The 19,542-nt window shown below is 43.4% G+C and overlaps 2 protein-coding genes and 1 long non-coding RNA gene across 3 annotated transcripts in view; 1 reads left to right on the top strand and 2 right to left on the bottom strand.

Annotated features, from left to right (window-relative positions):
- The first annotated feature begins 1,887 nt into the window (after positions 1 to 1,887).
- FITM2 (fat storage inducing transmembrane protein 2) lies at positions 1,888 to 9,093 on the top strand. Its single transcript, XM_079979956.1, has 2 exons — positions 1,888 to 2,171; positions 3,381 to 9,093. The coding sequence occupies exons 1-2, from the start codon at positions 1,999 to 2,001 to the stop codon at positions 3,994 to 3,996; spliced, it is 789 nt and encodes a 262-aa protein (XP_079836082.1). The 5' UTR covers positions 1,888 to 1,998; the 3' UTR covers positions 3,997 to 9,093.
- A 4,096-nt stretch (positions 9,094 to 13,189) lies between these two features.
- The window catches only part of LOC307218147, a 125,678-nt gene continuing 119,325 nt past the window's right edge, over positions 13,190 to 19,542 (bottom strand). Inside the window, exon 2 of the long non-coding RNA XR_013839823.1 lies at positions 13,190 to 13,352. This is a non-coding gene — a long non-coding RNA (uncharacterized lncRNA). The remainder of the gene's footprint in view (positions 13,353 to 19,542) is intronic.
- GDAP1L1 (ganglioside induced differentiation associated protein 1 like 1) overlaps positions 15,161 to 19,542 on the bottom strand; it is a 41,968-nt gene continuing 37,586 nt past the window's right edge. Inside the window, exon 6 of the mRNA XM_079979772.1 lies at positions 15,161 to 16,634. Coding sequence (XP_079835898.1) covers positions 16,291 to 16,634 — 344 coding nt within the window. The 3' untranslated portion in view covers positions 15,161 to 16,290. The remainder of the gene's footprint in view (positions 16,635 to 19,542) is intronic.

The raw sequence follows: 19,542 nt of genomic DNA, 5'->3' as shown, positions 1-19,542 counted from the left end.
TGTACACAGCCTCAGTTGTCACATCTCAGTGTGAAATGTATAATTTACCACCAGGTTGGAGAGACTCTGTTCCCATTGTTAATACCACTGAATGACAGACCCCCTGCAAAGATTTGTCTTTCTACTGGAAATTCTAAGGCGGAACCTGTTTTACTAAATAAATCAGTTGTTGCAGCTGAATAAACATTGCCTGAGTTCCTCAAACTGAACTCAACTTGATGCAATGCTGCATATAATAGCATTGTGCAGCTGTGGACAGACCACCTGCTGTGTAAACTGAGAGTTATTAGGCAGATTATTCTTCCCTACATCTCCATGGGGAGAAAAATGACAATTACATTGCAATCTTACCCACGTCTAGTCAGAAGTAAGTACCACTGAATTCAGTGGGGCTTACTCCCAGGAAAGTAGGGTTATGATGACTACGGAGCCTCACCAAGGTGTATATCATTCGTCTTTGTCTCTATGACCTTTTTAAGACCCCCTCCATCTATTAATTACGTTTCAGGAGAATACAAAGGAAGCTACCACACACTTGTCCACACACTAATATATATACCACTTGATTATAAAAAGCAGTTTACAAAAAGAATAGTTTATTATTGATTTAAAACATCATTCCCCTAAACTGCACCTGTAATAAGAATAATTACTATTACACTTGTGCCTGCAGTACACGCTGTTTCATTTTATACACAAAAGGTCTGATTTTTCTCCCAATCATGTGCTGCCCCTCTGTGGAAAATTGGTGTGCATGCATACATTATTCTGTGTATTTTCTTCTCTGTGCTCTTTCTAGCTTGGTACAGTGATACCTCGGATTAAGAACTTAATTCATTCTGGAGATCCGTTCTTAACCTCAATCTGTTCTTAACCTGAGGTACCACTTTAGCTAATGCAGCCTTCCGCTGCCGCCACCGCACGATTTCTGTTCTCATGTTGAAGCAAAGTACTTAACCCGAGGTACTATTTCTGGGTTAGCGGAGTCTGTAACCTGAAGCATCTGTAACCCAAGGTACCACTGTATATATAATTTTGTGAAATGCATTGAACTGTGGATGCACCACTGATATTGGCAGGGACATACCTATCTTACTCCTAATACATTTTCCTCACGTTGCGTCTGCTTCTGCATAGCCATAGCGCATTGAACAAACATTTTGAGGAAGCAATCCATGAGGACTTCATGCTCTGTGGTTAATGTCCAGTTGAGAGGCCAGACGCCAAAGACGGGAAGAGGAAAATTCAACAGGTGTAGCTTGTCACACAATTAATTGCGCATTGAAAATCTCCATCAGTGTGGAGATTAGGTTGATGCAAAGGAGAACAGCTGTCAAGAGTAGCGTGGAAAGGGGGATTTCAGAAAGTGAAGCTTTTGGGACTTTGCAACTTGGCTAACAGCATCTGGGCAGAATAAACCTGCACCTAACAAAAGCCCCTCCTTCTACACAATGATTGCCGTCAATCATTTTGACACATGATTTCGCTCACTCAGGGCCGGCCCTAACATTAAGCAAGTGGGCAACTGGGGTGAGGTAACTGCACAAAGCGAACACTTTTGTGCACACAGGCAATTGTGCATGTTAAGAGTGCAACCTCTCCTACTCTTCCTTTTAAAAATTCATTGATTTATTAGAGAACCCTGCTCCTCCTATACATGCTTACTCAACAATAACCTCCACCTAAATCTTAACATCAGTGAACGCCTCAGCGTGACGAAAACAGGCCAGGGGTATTCAACGCCCTGCGCAGGCGCAGACGGGAGGCGCCTAAAGTGACGGTTAGGAAGACTTCGCCGCGCGCGGGAGGCAGCTGCACGCGCAACCCGAGAAGGCGCCTGCGCAGTTGGGAGGGGAAAGGACAGGCCGACTTGCGGCGGGGCGGGGCCCGAGCGACGCGAGGCTGTGACGCAGCACGTCGGCCGGGCGTCCTCTTGGCCGGCGGTCACCGGCTGGCCGCCCTCTGCAGCGGCGTCGAGTCCTCCTCGGAGCCTTGGCGATGGAGTACATGGACCGCTCGGCGCGCTTCTTGCGCCCTTACCTGGTGCGCGACGCGGCGCGGAGGACGATGCCTTTGGGGCTGTTGGGCCTCATGCTGGGCGGCTGCGTCATCAAGGAGTGGGCGCCGCTGCCGGAGACCTACATGAGCAACAAGCGCAACCTGCTTAACATGTGAGGGGATGTGAGGAGAAGGAGGAGGGGCCTGGCGTTGATTGACAGGGCTGGGAGGGGGCTGAGAGGATGGGGCAGCTTGACATGGGGGGGCACTTTAACCTGGGGGGGGGGAATCTGAAGGGAGGGCAGGGCAAGGGGCGTATCTTACCAGGAGCTGTTGCATGAGGAGGTTGTTGCCCTTCTGCAAATAAGGGTGAGACCCTGTCAGAAAAAGCGGCTTTTATTTACTGGGGTTTGATTTCATTAGGGCGAGTAGCAATGTAGCCAGCAGTGAAGCAAAAACCAATAAATGCAGCAACCGCTTGCCTAATCCCAGATGTGGAGAAAGCGTGCTGTCTTGATTAAACGGATTATCTTTCTAGGTGTGGCAGTAATTTTCGTGATGGTAGTGGATTCTCTCCTGGCCACGTGCATTTAGGAAACTGAGTCCATCTACTTCATCCATGGCTGGGGGGACTTTGGCCCTCCAGATGTTGTAGCCCAGCAACCTCTGGAAGGCCCAGGGGTTTCCTTTTCAGTAGCTTTCCAGGTTTCAGACAAGGGTCTTTTCCAGCCCCACCTGGAGATGGTGCAGATTGAATTTAGGAACTTCTGCATGCATGTGCTCTGCCACTAAACTCCAGCCCAAATTTAGAAGCATTAGCTGGGATGCTCTTGCATATGTCCCTCTTGCTGCAGGTCATTCTTGATCTGTTCCCAGCTTGCTCCTCCTAGATACCTTTAGCTTCCTTTGAACTAATTTAATTTCTGAGAAATAGTTCATTTTGAATTTTCAGATTTAAATAAATAAATTTTATTGGGTTTTATTGTGGTAGCCAAAGGCCATGGCAGCATCCAAAGAAAGGAAAGGAAAACAACAACAACCCAACATTCGCTACATATGCAGTAAAGCTATGGTCAGTTTTCAAATTAAACAGGGCACTTCGATTTTCGAGGCTGTTTACAACTTGCACCTATATCAAATGTGGTAGTTTTGTGGCCACTCAAGAGTTTTTTAAGGCTTGTACCAGATCCTGGACACTGCTTTAGTGCCTCTTGTGTGGGAGGATCCATAAGTGTTTGGTACAAGCCTTGTCCAAAAGATTATGAGAATTAACTAGGATGGATTTGGCAATATGCAGATGGTATAATTTTGTAACTTCTCTGAGCGCATCTCTCTTGCCTCCCTGGAGCTTAGAATATTTCTTTTCAATTTCTCCCTGGCAGGTATTTTGTTAAAGTTGCCTGGGCATGGACCCTTTGTCTGCTGCTGCCTTTTATCGGCATCACTACCTACCACGTCACCCGGAGCGTTGCGGTGGTGGTTCGACGTCTCAGTGCTTTGCTGGTTGGCACTGCCATTTGGTATTCATGCACCGGGGTGTTCCTGTACATTGAGGACCTGACAGGCAGCTGCTACAAATCTGTGGCCTTTGATGTACCACTGAAGGAACATCCCAACAAACTACAGTGTCTAAAAGCTGGTGGCTTCTGGAATGGCTTTGACATCTCGGGACACTCCTTCCTTCTCTCATACTGTGCCCTGATTACTATAGAGGAGATGGCCGTGTTGCACATTGTGAACATCTCCCAGAACTCCAGAATGCACACTGTGGTAAATGGCTTTTTCCTGGCCCTGAGTTTCTTGACCATGATTTGGTTGTGGATGTTTTTTACCACGGCTGTGTATTTCCATGACTTCTCCCAAAAGTTATTTGGCACGTTGGCGGGTCTCTTGGCTTGGTATGGAACATACAGGTACTGGTACCTAACTCCTTTGTCTCCTGGACTTCCTCCGGAAAGAACTAGTTGGAGTTCCCGAAAGTCCAACCGTAGCCTATAAAAAAAAAAAGAGTGCCTATGAGTCAGATTTTGTTTTAAAGAAAATTATTTGCTTGATAACTAATTTTTAAAATAATTATTTTCAGTATATTTAAAGGGAGGGGTTGAAGACAAAATGTTTTTTTGATTCTGTGTAGAGGTTTGGATTTATTTCTTCATAAAAGAAGGCTGCTGTTGGAGTCCTACTAATCATATGACAGTTAACCTTTTTCACTAATTCAATGACAGCGTTAGTGATTGTGTTGGCAGTGAAGTCTAAATTCCTTTAACTGGTGGGGCAGGGGAATGCATTCTCAAGGTTGGTTCGTTGGCTATGGAAGAAGCTAACATCTTACACTACACAAAAAAGTAGAACTTGTTAAAAAAATATTAACAAACAGCAAGGGAGAAACCATTGTTGGTTTGGGCAGATTACTGGCTAATGGAGCTCCCTGGACCTGTCCTGGTCATGGCACACCACAATTTTATTTTTTATCATTGCTGTTATGCTCCTAAGTCAAGGATAGCTTGATGCAGACAAAGCTTTCTGTTAGTAGCTCCCTGAACCAATATGTTAAGGTAAGGGAGGGTTCTCTGCTTAGTCAGTGATAGTTTGAGCCACTTGTGGATTAACAATACAGAAGTGTGGCTATAAAACAACTGTTAATTCTGTGAATAAGCATCTATTCCAGCTGTTAGATGCTTTTAGTCTCCAGTTCTGCCGATCCATCCTTTCAGACTACCACAAAATGCATTTCCAGATCATTTTCTTTGCATAATCCAACCTTTGTGTTGGAATTTATTTTTTCCATGTAATTAAAAGCCTTTGAGTATCTTGACATTTACTACAGTAGCAATGTAATATCCTTGATTATTGCAACACACTTTATATTAGTAAATCAGGGTGTTGGCTGCAAGATTGCTGCACTCACATTCTTCCCTCTTGCCTTAATCTGTTTAATGCTGTAAGATGTCCACAGTCTGCAGCAGAAAGGCAGTTTGTTCTTTTATGGGGACTAATGTTCTTTTTATATTGATTCCATCAGCCGTTTCTTGGCATTGGGGAAAATTTATAAATGATCTTGTTTCAAATGAAATTTTGTAGGTGCTTTATCTGTCCCCACCCCTCAATGACACTAACTTTAAAACACAATCTACTTTTACATAGTTTTACTACATTGCTTGCTTCAGCTCTGTGACTTGGCTGTCTGCTTTGACGAAGAAATGCAATTATTTTTAATTCTGTTTTTAACCAAACAAACTTGCATCTTAACAAATGGTACTGCTTTGTACGTTAATACCCAGGGGTCTACTATCCTTCTGCAAAGTCTGCAGTCCTGCAATGGAATTTTCAAGAAGTGGTTTGAATCTTCATATTAAGTATATGCTGTTTAGGCTACTTAAGATGGTATACTTAACACTAACAGCTCAATCCTAAACAAATTTACTTACTTTGTAAGTACCTTCTTTTTTCACAGTACCTGCAAGAATAATTAGATGGAAGTTGCTCCAGAAATAATCCAGTGGTGCTTATTTGGATTTTTAGATCCAAAATCCCTTTAGCAGTTTCTGTGCATGAAACTCCAGGATGCTTTTAAAAAAATCTTCCCAAGTTAAAACATGTCTTGCATGAAAGAACATGTGGAATGCAAATGTACATCTCATTGACTTCTGTGGGGTTGAGATGACTTTTGCAAATATGTCAAATTTAAATGACTTCCAAATGGCAGATTGGGGTTGATACATACCACAGTATTCCTACATGTAAGAGCAGTTTGGAGCCTTCCTCAGCTGTTTGAATATCCATCAAGAATAACTTTAATGAATAACTGTAGCAAACAATTAACAGTTAGCAGTTGGACTGAACTAAGATAAAATGACTGCAATTCCCCAAAAGAGAATTGGGAGATGGCAGAGATGGCTATCTGATGGCATGTGTCATTTAGAGGACATGGAAGCAGCCTCACTTCATTGTATTTTTTAAGTTGTCCTGTGGATCCTCCTGGATCAAACATCAGAGTATAATTCAAATATTAATAAATGTGACTTTGCGCACACATGAAGGGCAATTTCCATGCCTGTGGGAGCCCTTTTTCCCTGCCAGTGTAATCATGGCAACCATTATTGCTATAACCAGTTTAGCAGCCAAGTTCATGCTGACTTTCCACTCAAGGAAATTGTTTCCTGAGGATGGTTCAAGGCAGCTTGCGGGTGGCAGAAAAGTGCTAGATGAGAACAGATCCCAAGTATTATTTGTTTCTTTTGTTGGCATCTTGTAAAAGTTCTATAAGCTGTAAGATTCGGTACATTTATTTTTTATGAAATATTAATGTTTTAGTGTTTTGCATTTGTATTATTTTTTTTTAAACACAGCATGCACTGATATATTTCATTGCTATTATTTATCTGCATGCATTTTATTTGTGTGCATACTTTCTGCTGTCTGTATGTGCTAAACATTGTCGGTTGCATGGCTGAGTTTCATTACACACAGCATCAATGTTGTTAGTCAGCAAAAACCCTCTTGTGGCTTATGTTCTCTTTTGTCCTCCATGGAGCAATTATTTGGAATTCACATTCACTTCATATCATATTTTCTTCTTGTCTACTCAGACATGAAGACCTGCTTCAATAGCTATTGACAATGAGCAGAACTATCTAGCAGCCTTCATTATCATCATTATCTTTAATAAACTGCTATCTCCACTAGCATTAAGTAGAAGTGACTAACCTATGGCCCCTGAGATGAGTTGGACTCCAACTCCCATCATCTCTGATAATTGGCCTTGCTGGCTGAGGCTGATGGAAGTTGGAGTCCAGCAGTGAAGGGCTACAGGTTAGCCACCTCTTCATTAAAGCAGCGTCTTCATCATACATTAAAAAATGTTTATGTAGGAGGATTTCATTCCATGTAAAGGATCAGAAGCACTGGAACTAAATATTTTGCTGCATTTCAACCAGCAGCTTGTGCCACAAACAGCTGCTTCTTGTCTTTTTACTGTCTTCAGTGGAGAGCAGGTTTGTGGTCCTGTTGACATTGACTCTATAAAGCTCTGGGTATCTCATAATTTAGGTTCTTTGGTGCAGATTCATGACTCGGAAGTAAACAAACATATGGTACTTGCATTCTGAGTTGTTGTGCCAAAGCACCTTTAAGCTGCCTTTTCTGAATATGACATGAGTTGAGGCTGCATGCAGCTTGTTTGGCTTTTAAGGCCTATTGACAACTGCTGTTATATAGTTCTGATCTATGAAAACAATTTAGTGGTTTTTCCATTGAATTCCTCAGGAGTGGGCTGCATCCTAATTTTGCATGGCTCACATTGACAAATATTTGCTGGTTTGGGAATCTTACCTGGTTTAATCAGCTGAAATATGAACCAGCCTTCAAACCATGGCATCATATCCTGGTTTGTTCCAAAGTGGTTAACCATCGTTTCACTGTTAGAATTACATAAGAAATTTATTGTTAACTGAAGATTTTGTGGCTTGTTTGCTCCCCTGAAAGGAAGAACAAAGGGGCTACGCACACATTTACAGTCCCCATTCACATGTCAGCGTATTAAGCCAAAATAACGATTGGCCAAATGCAGGCATTGTATGCCTAAAATGTAAGTAAGGGATGGGGAACTTGGGGCCTTCCACATGTTGGACTACCAGTTCTGTCAGCCTCAGCCAGCATGGTGGTCAGGGATGATGGGAGTTGTAGTTCAGCCACATCTGGAGGTCACCAGTTCCTTATGCCTGATGTAGATCATACTGTTTTTTTAGCTTTTAACAACATGCACAAAATATTCTAAATAAAAAATGGTATTAAAAAATAACACTATATATAATATATAGATGCCTTATTGACAATGTATTAAGCAACTGCCTATTGCAAACCTTTAAAGAAAAAAAAGGGTTTTGGAAAGGTCATGCTTGCTTATATGTAGTCATGAGTAGTAATTCTGATTCTAACCACAATTTGGGACTAGGCCCCAGTGATGTAACTGGGATTTACTTGCCAATGTACACATTCACGATTGCATCATTAAAGGAGCCATGCCATGAGGTAGGGAGGTCACGTGGTTAGTATTTGGAGAGGAGCACTGGGGTTTGAATAGTTTAAAAAAATTAAAAGCTATGGGGAAGTTAGAATGACTTATGTTGAGATTAACTGCTTCTTTGAGCAAAATGTATGGATTTAAATTATCCAGGCATTTTTTGAGAGTTCTCAGTTTTGGTCTAGTTTTAGTGAACATTTGAACAGCCGCATGATGCTGATTCATCTGGGTGCATTCATGTGAAAATTGCTCATTTGGACAAAATGCAGCATCCCAAAAAACACTCCTGTGAATTGTAACGATTGTTGTACCCTCTGCAGATAACTGCCTGGATAGTTCAGATGAACAAAACATCTTCATTTGTGCGTGAGCCTGGGAGTTGCTTCCAGAGCCATCCATGCATTGTAACCATTATACTGGAAGTAGTCTTCAGTTTCCTATCTCAAAACAATAGGACAGCATGACAGGCAGCTCTATATAATATAAATTGAGGGGGGGGGGGAGCTGGTATTCTTCAGGAAGAAGTCGTTCCATTTATACATTATTGCAGAAGACCTGGCATGAGGAAGGATGTGTGCACTTTTTTCTTGGTTTGCAGACAACTGCCTGATTTGTGAACACACCTAGTCTTGGTATATGGAGCTATAGTATTCAGTGGACTGGTGAAATGCTGGATGATTGTTCTCTTGTGTCTTTGCTTGCATTTGAGTCAGATTCCAGCTGGCTTATACTATGCATTATGCTAATAACAATCTCTGGAATTCAAGGGCACTGAACCTTCTGCCCAATGGTCTGTTTCTTTGTAGGAGGAGGGATACTTAATACAATATAATTCTAACTACTGAAGTATAAATAAATTCACCCCAGGATCGGAAGGATTTGACATATTTGGCAAAGCAAAAGGCTGGATTTGAAATGGATTTTTGTTAAAGACCTTGTTGCCGACACCTTGGTTTTTTTCCTTTTAAAAGAACTGATGTATTTTGAATGGAATGATGGAAACAGCAAGTGTAATCGTACAATACTGGGCAAAAACAACATTGTCTTGTCTCAATAAAGTTAGTTCAATGTAACTCCTGTCATTTTCATTTGTGCAGAAATTATGAAATGTAAAAAAAATTTTGAGATTGCAAAATTTATCCCATATTCTAATAGCAAGCACATTCTCTTGATCTTGCTCTTTATGCAGCCAAAATAGCAAATTCACAAGTTTTGTAGAAGTGCAAACCATCGGGGGGGGGGGGGGCTAAGCGGAAGATGCCCCTCGCACAAGAAAAACCCAACTCTGGACCAAGGTGTTGAATGGATATGGAATTTCAACTGACTGGATTTGGGACCTGAACACGGCAAGATTTTGTTGGAAGTCCCACTATTTTGCTTCAAATGCAGTTTATTTTGTAAACATGACACTATAGATTATATTAAAGGTGTAACACAGTAACATTTCAATGCCTGCAAGCCCAAAAAGAATTAAGGAAACCCTGTTGAATTAGTCTTACATGCACATGTTTACTTGGAAATATCAGGTTGCATATTTTGATTGACTTTAGTTAATTCGGTAGGTAAGGTTGATAGACAAAATATCCTTCTAGCCATTGAGTAGGCAGTTGAATCTTGTTTGGATTGTCACTGATTTCACTCCCTTTTGTCCCAGTTTATTGGATGTATGAATGTCATACGAAGCAGATGGGTGTCCCTAGATGCACAGCCAAATTTTCTAGGGACAGAAATCTGCTTCTTTTTGGGGTATGTTGCTTGATTGAGTGCTGATTGGTGGCCTGGCCTTTTTGGATTGCGTATTATCTGCCTTTGTATTGCATCCTGTAGGAATGAAAGCTTAACATCGCTCAAGCTGGCAGTAGAACATTGAATTGTTCCCTAGAAAATCAGGAGGCTGCCAGAAAACTAGAACAGGGCACGTCCGGAATGTATGGTGGTTGGAGTGGCTTTCTAAACAGAAGATGCTTCAGCAAACACACAGTTTTTGTCCTTCCTGCAATGTAGTGTGCCGTTAAGGGAGTCAGGAGGGGGTATTGCATGACTCTACAGATTCTCTGGTGATCAGGTTGCTAAAATGGATGAGAATCTTGGATAACCAAATTGCAGTTCAACTGAATTCCACATAAAGGCTCGAGGGGTGGAAAATACCTAAAATGTTAAGATGATTAGAATGGTGATTTAATGGAAGATTTGTTAATAAATCAGACCCCTGAAAAGTCTCTCTCTGGAAGGTGGCCCTTCCTGAACAATGTGGGTGGGGTGTGAGGCTCAAAATGACTGACTGCTGGGGGAGAGGGTGGAAGAAACTTTTCTTCCATGAACTTCCTTAAGTTCACACTGGCTTGGAGATTCCTGCATTGTAGGGGGTTGGATTAGATGACCCTTGGGTTTCCTTCCAACTCTACATTTCTATAATATTTAGAGTGGCAGCGAGCAAGTTCCCCTAGGTTTGGATAACCTATGGTAAGCTAATAGGATGTAACCAAAAATGCAAAGGAGTAACAAAGATGGATTTTAAGATATCTTTGACTGGATTAGCATTTGCTTGCAGGAAGCATGTTTCTCAGCCATCTACAGACTTGCAAACTGAGTCCCCTCACCCCACCAAGTTACATTTATGGTACTGGGTTGTTGCAGTACCCGTGTGGCTGAAACAGCTAAATACTTGATCTAAACATCATTGGTTAATAGACTATGATGTAGAAAACTGTCATCACACACGGACACGTGTGTGTACAAACACATCTGCTTAGTTCCAACCACCCTAAAAATAGAGATGCAGCTGGTGGTGGATTAGCATGCGCAAAAAAAATGTGTTTATTTCTGTTCACATGGTGTCTTATATCTTGAAGAGGGGAATAAATGCCTCTGGTCTTGGTACTGCATCTCAAGGTATCAGCATGTGATCCAGTCTGCATGGTGCTCCACACTGTATAGATAATAAAAGCTTGGTTCTGCACATCTAAAGCTATGAAACCTTTTTACTATTTCTCAAACCTTGCCACAAATAGTAGTTATAAATCTCTTAAACCAGGCTTTCTCAAACTCGGCCCTCCAGATTCCCATCATCCCTGACCACGTGTCCTGCTAGCTAGGGATCATGGGAGTTGTAGGCCAAAAACATCTGGAGGGCTGAGTTTGAGGAAGCCTGTCTTAAACTGAGGCTGCGTATACACACCATATATTTACAGCCCTCTACCCTGAATACAGGGGAAGTATAGTTTCCCCCTCAAAGCTATAATTCCAGCACCCTTAAAATAGAGTTCCCAGGATTTGGGAGTGGGTGTGTAATTTAAATATATGGTGTGCATGCAGCCTTCAGCTTAGTAAGCTGTTTGCCCTTCTCAATCTAACTTTAGTTCTCTGTAACAATGGTTAAATTATATGTGATGCTTGCTAATCTAGGGATGGGGAGTTGTTTTCTATTTCTGGATTACTCAAAAGAAACACCTGTTGTTTATTGCTGTTCAGAATTGGTTTACAGGTTATTTGTAGTTCTAGGAGCTCTGTTAAGTCTCCTCCATTTTAACCACTGTTCTGGTGCATTACTGTGGTTTTAGCCTGCCCATTATTTTAAATAAAGAAATATCAGTGTGGGACAATAATGTAATAGAGTGAACTCTTAGACAGTTTGAAATGTAGAAGAGGACAGTTTAGGGACAGATTCTTGAAGTGTGTGTGTAAGTGTATTATGAGAGATTTGGCTGTTCTTCCCAGCGGAGCCTTTTGATAGCATGTGCCTTTGGGTATGGTACTTAAGAGCTCTTCACAGTTAGATGAACAAACCAGTTAAACAAGTTTTTATAACTTCTTTATCCATTAAAAGTAGTGGGAGTAATAGTTGGACTCTGTGCATGTTTACTCAGTCCCACTCAATTTAATAGGATTTAACTCCTAAACAAGAGTACTGTACAGGTAACCCCCAATTTGTGCAGGTTGTTGCGTTCCAGGTCATCATGTGCAATGGTGCACATACTGAACGCATGTAAATCAGTCGTTGGCTGTACATATACCCATAAAGTTAACCCATTTGAACTCAGTGGGATTCATGTCTGAACGTGCATGTATCAGATCCCACTGTTCATGGCCACCAAGATCATATTTTAAAAGAGTGCTATTCTTAGCAAGAATGTCATGTTAACCCCTAGTCCCAATTAAGGTGGCCATGGGGCCATATCTTGCATGGCATAATGGTTAGGGGAGGGCAAGCAGTCTTGCTTGGGCTTGGGAGCCTGGGAGAGGGAAAATCAAAAATTCTCTTAGGGTTTCACTGCTTTAAAAAATGTGTGTCACAGTATAAATGCCAGAAATGCCATGACAGTGGGCATTCAGGTGGCCGTGCTGCTAATCTGAGCTGAAGACATTGCCTTAAATAGCTTTCTTGCACATCCCACCAATCACACAAGGGCTCTAGCAACTGCAGCTGACAGAAGAACAAAGGCAGACTGAAGCTGACCTAGCATTCAGGAGGGCCAAAGGAAAACCAGGAGCTAATAATTGGTATTCAGAGCCCTGGCACTCAATTGGGCAACCCTCCAGCTGGGGCAGGAAGTGCAAAGAAGATCAAATTAAGCCCCTGCTCCCGGAAGTGAGGTTGTCTGCGAGGGTCAGAAGATGGCAATAACATTGCAAATGGAAGCTGCGCTGAAGCTGGAAGGCAAAGTGGGGAGGAGCACAAGTTCAGATGGGACTAAGGATGATTCAGGGATCTGCTGCAGCAGTTTGCCTGATTCCTGGAGTGAAGAACAGAAAACTATACCAAATATGGGTGGGTGGGGAGGTTGCAATGGAGAAAGCACCTATAATTTATACAAAGCTGAGTCAGACCATCTGGCTGAGTTTTGTCTACACTAACTTGCAGTGGGCCTCCAGCATTTCAGGCAGGTCTTTCCCAACCCTACCAGAGATGCCAGAGAATAAACCTGGGACTTTTTGCATTCAAAGCATATGCTGTACCTGTTGAGCATCCGTCCTTCTCCCAGCTAATTAAAATAACTTCAATAAATTTTGCAAAGATTTGTATTTGGGGGAGTGGGGTTGTGGGGAGAACAGTAGGGGGGTTTACAAGTTTTAAATGCAGTTAATGTCTCTTATCAGTTGCTGGTGGGAGGAGAGAGACACAACCCACACAAACCGTTAGCAAAAAATGGCCTACGGTTCCCCCCGCAAACAATTCACAATGCATTCAAAATGACTCTGGGAAATCTGCCTTTCAGGCCTGTGTCAACATGTTCTCGTAAATATATCCTGGAGGGAAACAGCAGGTGTGAAATCTAAGACTAGAGATCTTTAGCGAAATGAGGAACAATGCAATGGCTGGCTTGTCAACTAGCTTGTTGTGCTGCTACGGACCGGCTGGATGTAGAGGAATGGTGGGAGGCACCAGCTGGGGGGAAAGACAACTTTCTTCCCTACAAACCCTCTCAGATGCTAAGATTGGCAGAAGGGTCCCTTTTGGTGGCAGCGGTGGAGCATATGCCTGATGGCTCAGGGTAGGCTTGGGAGTCGCAGGCGTGCGGCGCACCAAATGTCACCCCACTCAGTGAGGGCGCCCGGGGTGCTCCGCCCCCACCCCCCTATCCTACGCCCCTGGTTGGTGGTTCTCAAAGGCACTACAAAACAACAGCAACTGACTTTATGCAGTGAGGGAGCTGACAAGGTCACATCCACACTATATGTTAAAAGCACTTAAAGGTAAAGGTAAAGGTACCCCTGCCCGTACGGGCCAGTCTTGACAGACTCTGGGGTTGTGCGCCCATCTCACTTAAGAGGCCAGGGGCCAGCACTGTCCAGAGACACTTCCGGGTCACGTGGCCAGCGTGACATCGCTGCTCTGGCCAGAGCCAGAGCCAGAGCCAGAGCCGCACACGGAAACGCCGTTTACCTTCCCGCTGGTAAGCGGTCCCTATTTATCTACTTGCACCCGGAGGTGCTTTCGAACTGCTAGGTTGGCAGGCGCTGGGACCAAGCAGCGGGAGCGCACCCCGCCGCAGGGATTCGAACCGCCGACCTTTCGATCGGCAAGCCCTAGGCGCTGAGGCTTTAACCCACAGCGCCACCTGCGTCCCTTGTTAAAAGCACTTAGCTTCCATCAAAGAATCTCAGGAACCATACAGTTGTACCCCAGGTTAAGTACTTAATTCGTTCCAGAGGTCCGTACTTAACCTGAAACTGTTCTTAGCCTGAAGCACCACTTTAGCTAATGGGGCCTCCTGCTGCTGCCGTGCCGCCGGAGCACAATTTCTGTTCTCATCCTGAAGCAAAGTTCTTAACCTGAAGCACTATTTCTGGGTTAGTGGAGTCTGTAACCTGAAGCGTATGTAACCTGAAGCGTATGTAACCCGAGGTACCACTGTAGTTTGTTACGAGTACTGGGAATTGTCGCCCTGTGAAGGGAAAACCACAGTTCCCAGGATTTGGGCAGGGGTGGGGGGAAGCCATGGCTGTTAAATTGATATAAATGTGCTTTCAGTGTATGGTACGTTCATAACCCATGGATATGCATTGAAAAGTGGGGAAGGACAAATGATTAAGGGTAACATGTATAAGCACTCTGCAAGCAACTAGGGATGAATGCAGGGTGAATGCTTATGGTCATATAACTGCTCTGCAAACAGATCAGAATGAATGCTCAGTAGAGAGCATTCCCCATGCAATCTAACCCCTGTGTAAGGTTTCTGCAAGCAAACCAACAAGAATGCTTAATAATTGCCTGGAAGAGCACTGAAGTCGAGGAAAAAACATGCATCTCTTTGTTAATACAGTCGTACCTTGGAAGTCGAACAGAAACCATTCTGGAAGTCCGTTCGAATTCCAAAACGTTCGGAAACCAAAGCGTGGCTTCTGATTGGCTGTAGGCAGCTCCTGCAGCCAATCGGAAGCCGCGGAATCCCCGTTAGATGTTCAACTTCCAAAAATAGTTTGCAAGCCAGAACAGTCACTTCTGGGTTTGCGGCTTTTGGGAGCCAAAACGTTCGAGAACTAAGCTGTTCAAAAACCAAGATACGACTCTACTTCCTATTCATGGAGTAAAGCATGGCAAATTCTGAGGCTAAGCCAACCCCTGACTACATTAAAGTAGAAAAAGGCACCGTGTGTGCAGACACATTTACTCTGGGAAATGAGTCAACTGATGCTGAACACATTTAGAAATGTAAAGCCATTACTCCTCCCATATGGTTTATTTAGGTTCTCAGAGGGTTTTTAAGCGTGAGTAGCAGTGATGCTCATTACTCCTTCCAACATGCAAAAGGCACAAGAAAGTGAGAAAGGTGATTTTCTGTGCAAAGTGTTTCTAAGAAAATACACAGCAAAAAAGTGACTTTTAAAAAAAATGCTCCTCAAGGAAGGAATGGCGAGGGGAAAGGAAGAAAGAAATGAAAACATATCCTTTGGAAATGGCTTGAAACTTATGAAAACAGTCATGTTGTTAGAGTCCGGCAAGGCTCCTTTGGTGAACGATGCTTGGCAAATTCATGAAAGGAACTCGAGGCAAACACCTCAGTAAGACAGAAATTCATCTGTGAAATCAAGGATACAATCAGAAGAAACCCACTGGCTGTCAACAATTAAAAAAGCAAATTAAAAAAATATAGAAGTAGAAAGTGGATACATTCTAAGCGCAAGTCGATTAAAAATGCTTGATTGAATGGAAATGATGGTATACAAAGAGAGAAAGAGACACAAATAATTCATTTCCACCTTAAGCTAGAACTTCACAAACTACTGTGGTCTGACTGTGTTCATTCTATTTCTGTTGTGTGCGTGTCTGTGTTTTGTTAAAAAATAAGCCTATGTCATCATCACACCACCACCACAGCTCTTAGGAGAGAAAAGTCCCCGCAATTTGCACCTGTGGGAAAAAAATGTGCTATGTGGCCAACAAACATTGGAAAAAATGTAAAGGTGCAGAAGATAACCCCGTCTTTCCATTTTGTGTTGTTGGGGGTGTTGTTGCTTCTCTTCTAATGGCGCTTTCCTGTGCTAGAGGGCAGTTTTGCTCCACAGCGGTTGTGTAAGCATTAACACAACCACTGTTTACAGTTGTATAATACTTAAACCTAAAAAAAAGGCATTGTACAAGTTGAATTTTTGTTATTGTCGTTGATTCGCTTTCCTTGCAGTATAGGTTTTTCTACTTCTAGACTATGGAATGTTACATTAACAATATAGTTATTCATATTGGTTTCAAATTTCATTACAGTTACTGAAGATTCATCATGGTTTCACACAGCACAGAGACACCAAACTAAACACCAGAACAGCCAGCATTAGATGTATTTTTTCTTTAGATACCAATACGCAAAATACCCCATCCCCCCTAGAGATCCCATGAGGAAGGAGGCTCCGAAAAAAGATGGTGGTTTCCGCTTGACCAGCCTAAAGGCATTGGGTACCACTGCCGAGAGGAGGGTGGTGTGTATGTCTCCCAAAACTTTCCTGAAGGCAAAGCGTTTTTGTATCCTTTCAAAGAAGTTCTGTAGGTTGGGTCTACTGCCATCTTCCCAGTATTTCTTAGAGAGTCCTAGAAACTTGAGGCGATGCAGCGTGGCTCCCAACAAGATGTCAGCCAAGGTGAAGACACACCCACAAAGCCAGAGTTCACACTTCTGCCCTGGAGAGCAAAGACAACACAGAAGCAATATATCAGAAAAGTTTCGTCACACTTAAACACTTAGGAATGGAGACAAAGTCCAATCTTGGAGCTTATTGACTTCCATTTTTGGCTGATGTAATGCATACCCTCCAGTTTTGTTGTTGTTTAGTTGTATGCATTTTGTCAACTCTACACTTCTTTTCCAGTGGATAGCCTTGTGTCCTACTTTACAGAGGACAGTCCTCTGTAAGGGTGCCAAAGGGCAGTTCTCCATTCCAAGGTCCATCTGCTATAAAGTAGGCAGAGCAGAGGCCAAATCAACTGAGCAGGCACATAGGGCACCCAGTTATGGTTAGATGTACTCGATTGCTATCTGAATTACTCAATTTGCATATATGCATATCAATCAACACAGAGATTTTATGGAAATTGACACCCACTTTTGTCATCTTTTCGGCAAAGCCTAACTGGCCACTCTAGATTTTCACCAAATTTGGTACAGAGAAAGAGAAAACCAGCCGTTCCTTGCAGACAACATGGTGGGCAGCTCTTCAGTTTGGGGCCAGTTGAAAAATGCAGGGGCAGAGACAGAGGGATTTTAATTTGCAATTTAAATTTAAATTTAAATATCAGAGGTCATTTGTCTGGTGTGAAAACTCCTTTAACCGGTACTAGAACAAGAAGAAAGGCAGGGCAAGGCTTCCCTTTCCTGCTGTGTTGCCTCTTCCCCTGCTGATCTTAGCAGAATTTGATGAATCTACCGTGAATGAAAAACCTATAGCAACAGCATTTGCAGCAGACTTTGAAACTGTGAAGTCATTCATCATCAAAATCTTTGTGGCGTCCGGTGGCAATTCTGAAGGTTATGGGCCTTCCTAATCCCCCCAAAAGGTGGGGTGTAATTTCAAACAATTGCAACACCTTGCTTGTTTGTTTTGGTTCTCCAAGCTAATCTTCAGCCCAAAGAAAAACCTGCAGTGAGGCAGTGGAGAGGGGAGCCTTCAGGGTGAGTCATATGAGGACTCAATAACGTTTCCTCTCTTTGGAACTGAGCAATTAACCCCACTGTGCTGGCGAATTTGTTGGGCTCTTTTCTCCTAGCCCAACCTTGGCAGCTGGAATCCAAGCTCTCTATCGGTTGCCAATTAGCACCCCACCCCCTACAAAAGTGAATACTAGCCTACTGCCTGCACAGTGAAGCCTTGTTGTCAGGTTTCATTCCCAAAGGGAGAAAATTTGCCATGTGATACACAGACACCCCACTTCCTGAAATTAAGGGTGTCTCCGTACTGTACTTTAAAGCAAGTCGCCTGCTCCAAATAAACCTTAGAATCCTTAACAAGCTGCACTTTCCTTCTGTTTCAATTTATTAATATTTTGCAATTTACATCAATGTCTCTAGAAAGGCGATATAAATACTTGATGATGATGCTGATGATGCTGATAATGTTATGAGTTTGCTGTGGGGAAAAAGCTGTATGCCTAGACCCTTCTAATTCCTGGATCTAGCAACTGTGAAAATTTAAGCAAAGATTCAAATTCCTGGAATAGCCGGACTAGCTTCCTAGTGGAGGTGGTAGTTTGGGTATTGGGCCATTAAGGAAACAAAGGGAGTGGCTCAGTGCCAGGAGAAAAATGGGTGGAGCCCCCTTCCTCAACTGGCTGGTATCTAGAAAGACAAAGGCCAGAGTTGAGAGTGGAGTGATGTGAGCTAGAAGCAAGGAAGTAGCAGGCTGGGAAGCCAGAGAGACAGAGCAGTGCTTGATTTCTTATTGAATCCAAGGTTGCAAGCTATGGGGGAAGCAAGGCCCTCTTTGGGTGATTATGCTGTGAACCCCTCCATCATGGGCTCAGGTTGTAAAGGTAAAGGTAAAGGTACCCCTGCCCGTACGGGCCAGTCTTGACAGACTCTGGGGTTGGTGCGCCCATCTCACTCAAGAGGCCGGGGGCCAGCGCTGTCCGGAGACACTTCCGGGTCACGTGGCCAGCGTGACAAAGCTGCATCTGGCGAGCCAGCGCAGCACACGGAAACGCCGTTTACCTTCCCGCCAGTAAGCGGTCCCTATTTATCTACTTGCACCCGGGGGTACTTTCGAACTGCTAGGTTGGCAGGCGCTGGGACCGAGCAGCGGGAGCGCACCCCGCCGCGGGGATTCGAACCGCCGACCTTCCGATCGGCAAGCCCTAGGCGCTGAGGCTTTTACCCACAGCGCCACCCGCGTCCCTCTAGGGCTCAGGTTGTATATATGTGTAAATAAACCATATATCATAAAGACGCCACAGTCTCTGCTGTGCCTCATTTGTCTGGAATCCCTGGAATCTCGCATCACTTGGAGATTGGGTGGCAAGCCACAACAATGATAGCCAGGTGGCACAGGTGGCATCCCTAGCTCTTTGTCACCTTTTTCTAAGGAACCTTTCAAGCAACCCTCTAGGTCTAATGCCCCACATTAACGCAATGCATATGCAGGTAATTGAAATAGCTGCACCTTCTTTCCCAGTTTACTCCTGCCTGCACGTCTCACTGCTTCTTCTGTAAAGTCCATGCATTAACACGGACGCCCGCTGGACGCAACATTTATCTACCGCTCACTCCGGAATTTAACTTCTAGACACAATAAGGAAGAAGCTGGACACTGAAGAATGAAAACATGGGCAGCTTGCGTTATTATAACAATGGCACATTTTTATGCATAAAATGTGGTACCCAAAAATAGCTCTTTCTCTGCCTCATACTTTTCAGCATATTGCACTCATAATTACTGGGTGCCTCGCACTGTGATGTCTGTCACCTTGGCACTTTTGCATGTGGCTCGACCAAGCCTGCTAGGATATATTTTTCCTTTCCAAGCATAGCCTCTGAGAGAATAAGAAGCAGCTTGAGAGATTAGAACCTGGCTGACTTTCAAAGCCAAAGAGAAAACCC

This window comes from Podarcis cretensis, assembly GCF_951804945.1.
Source record: "Podarcis cretensis genome assembly, chromosome: 6".
NCBI lineage: Eukaryota > Metazoa > Chordata > Lepidosauria > Squamata > Lacertidae > Podarcis > Podarcis cretensis.
Note: the sequence above shows the minus strand (reverse complement) of the source record. Positions and strands in the feature narration are given on the sequence as shown.

Coding starts and splice junctions, on each gene's coding strand:
- FITM2 (XM_079979956.1), top strand. CDS start 1,999: ATGGAGTACATGGACCGCTCGGCGCGCTTCTTGCGCCCTTACCTGGTG. Junction 2,172..3,380: donor AAGCGCAACCTGCTTAACAT/GTGAGGGGATGT, acceptor TCTCCCTGGCAG/GTATTTTGTTAAAGTTGCCT.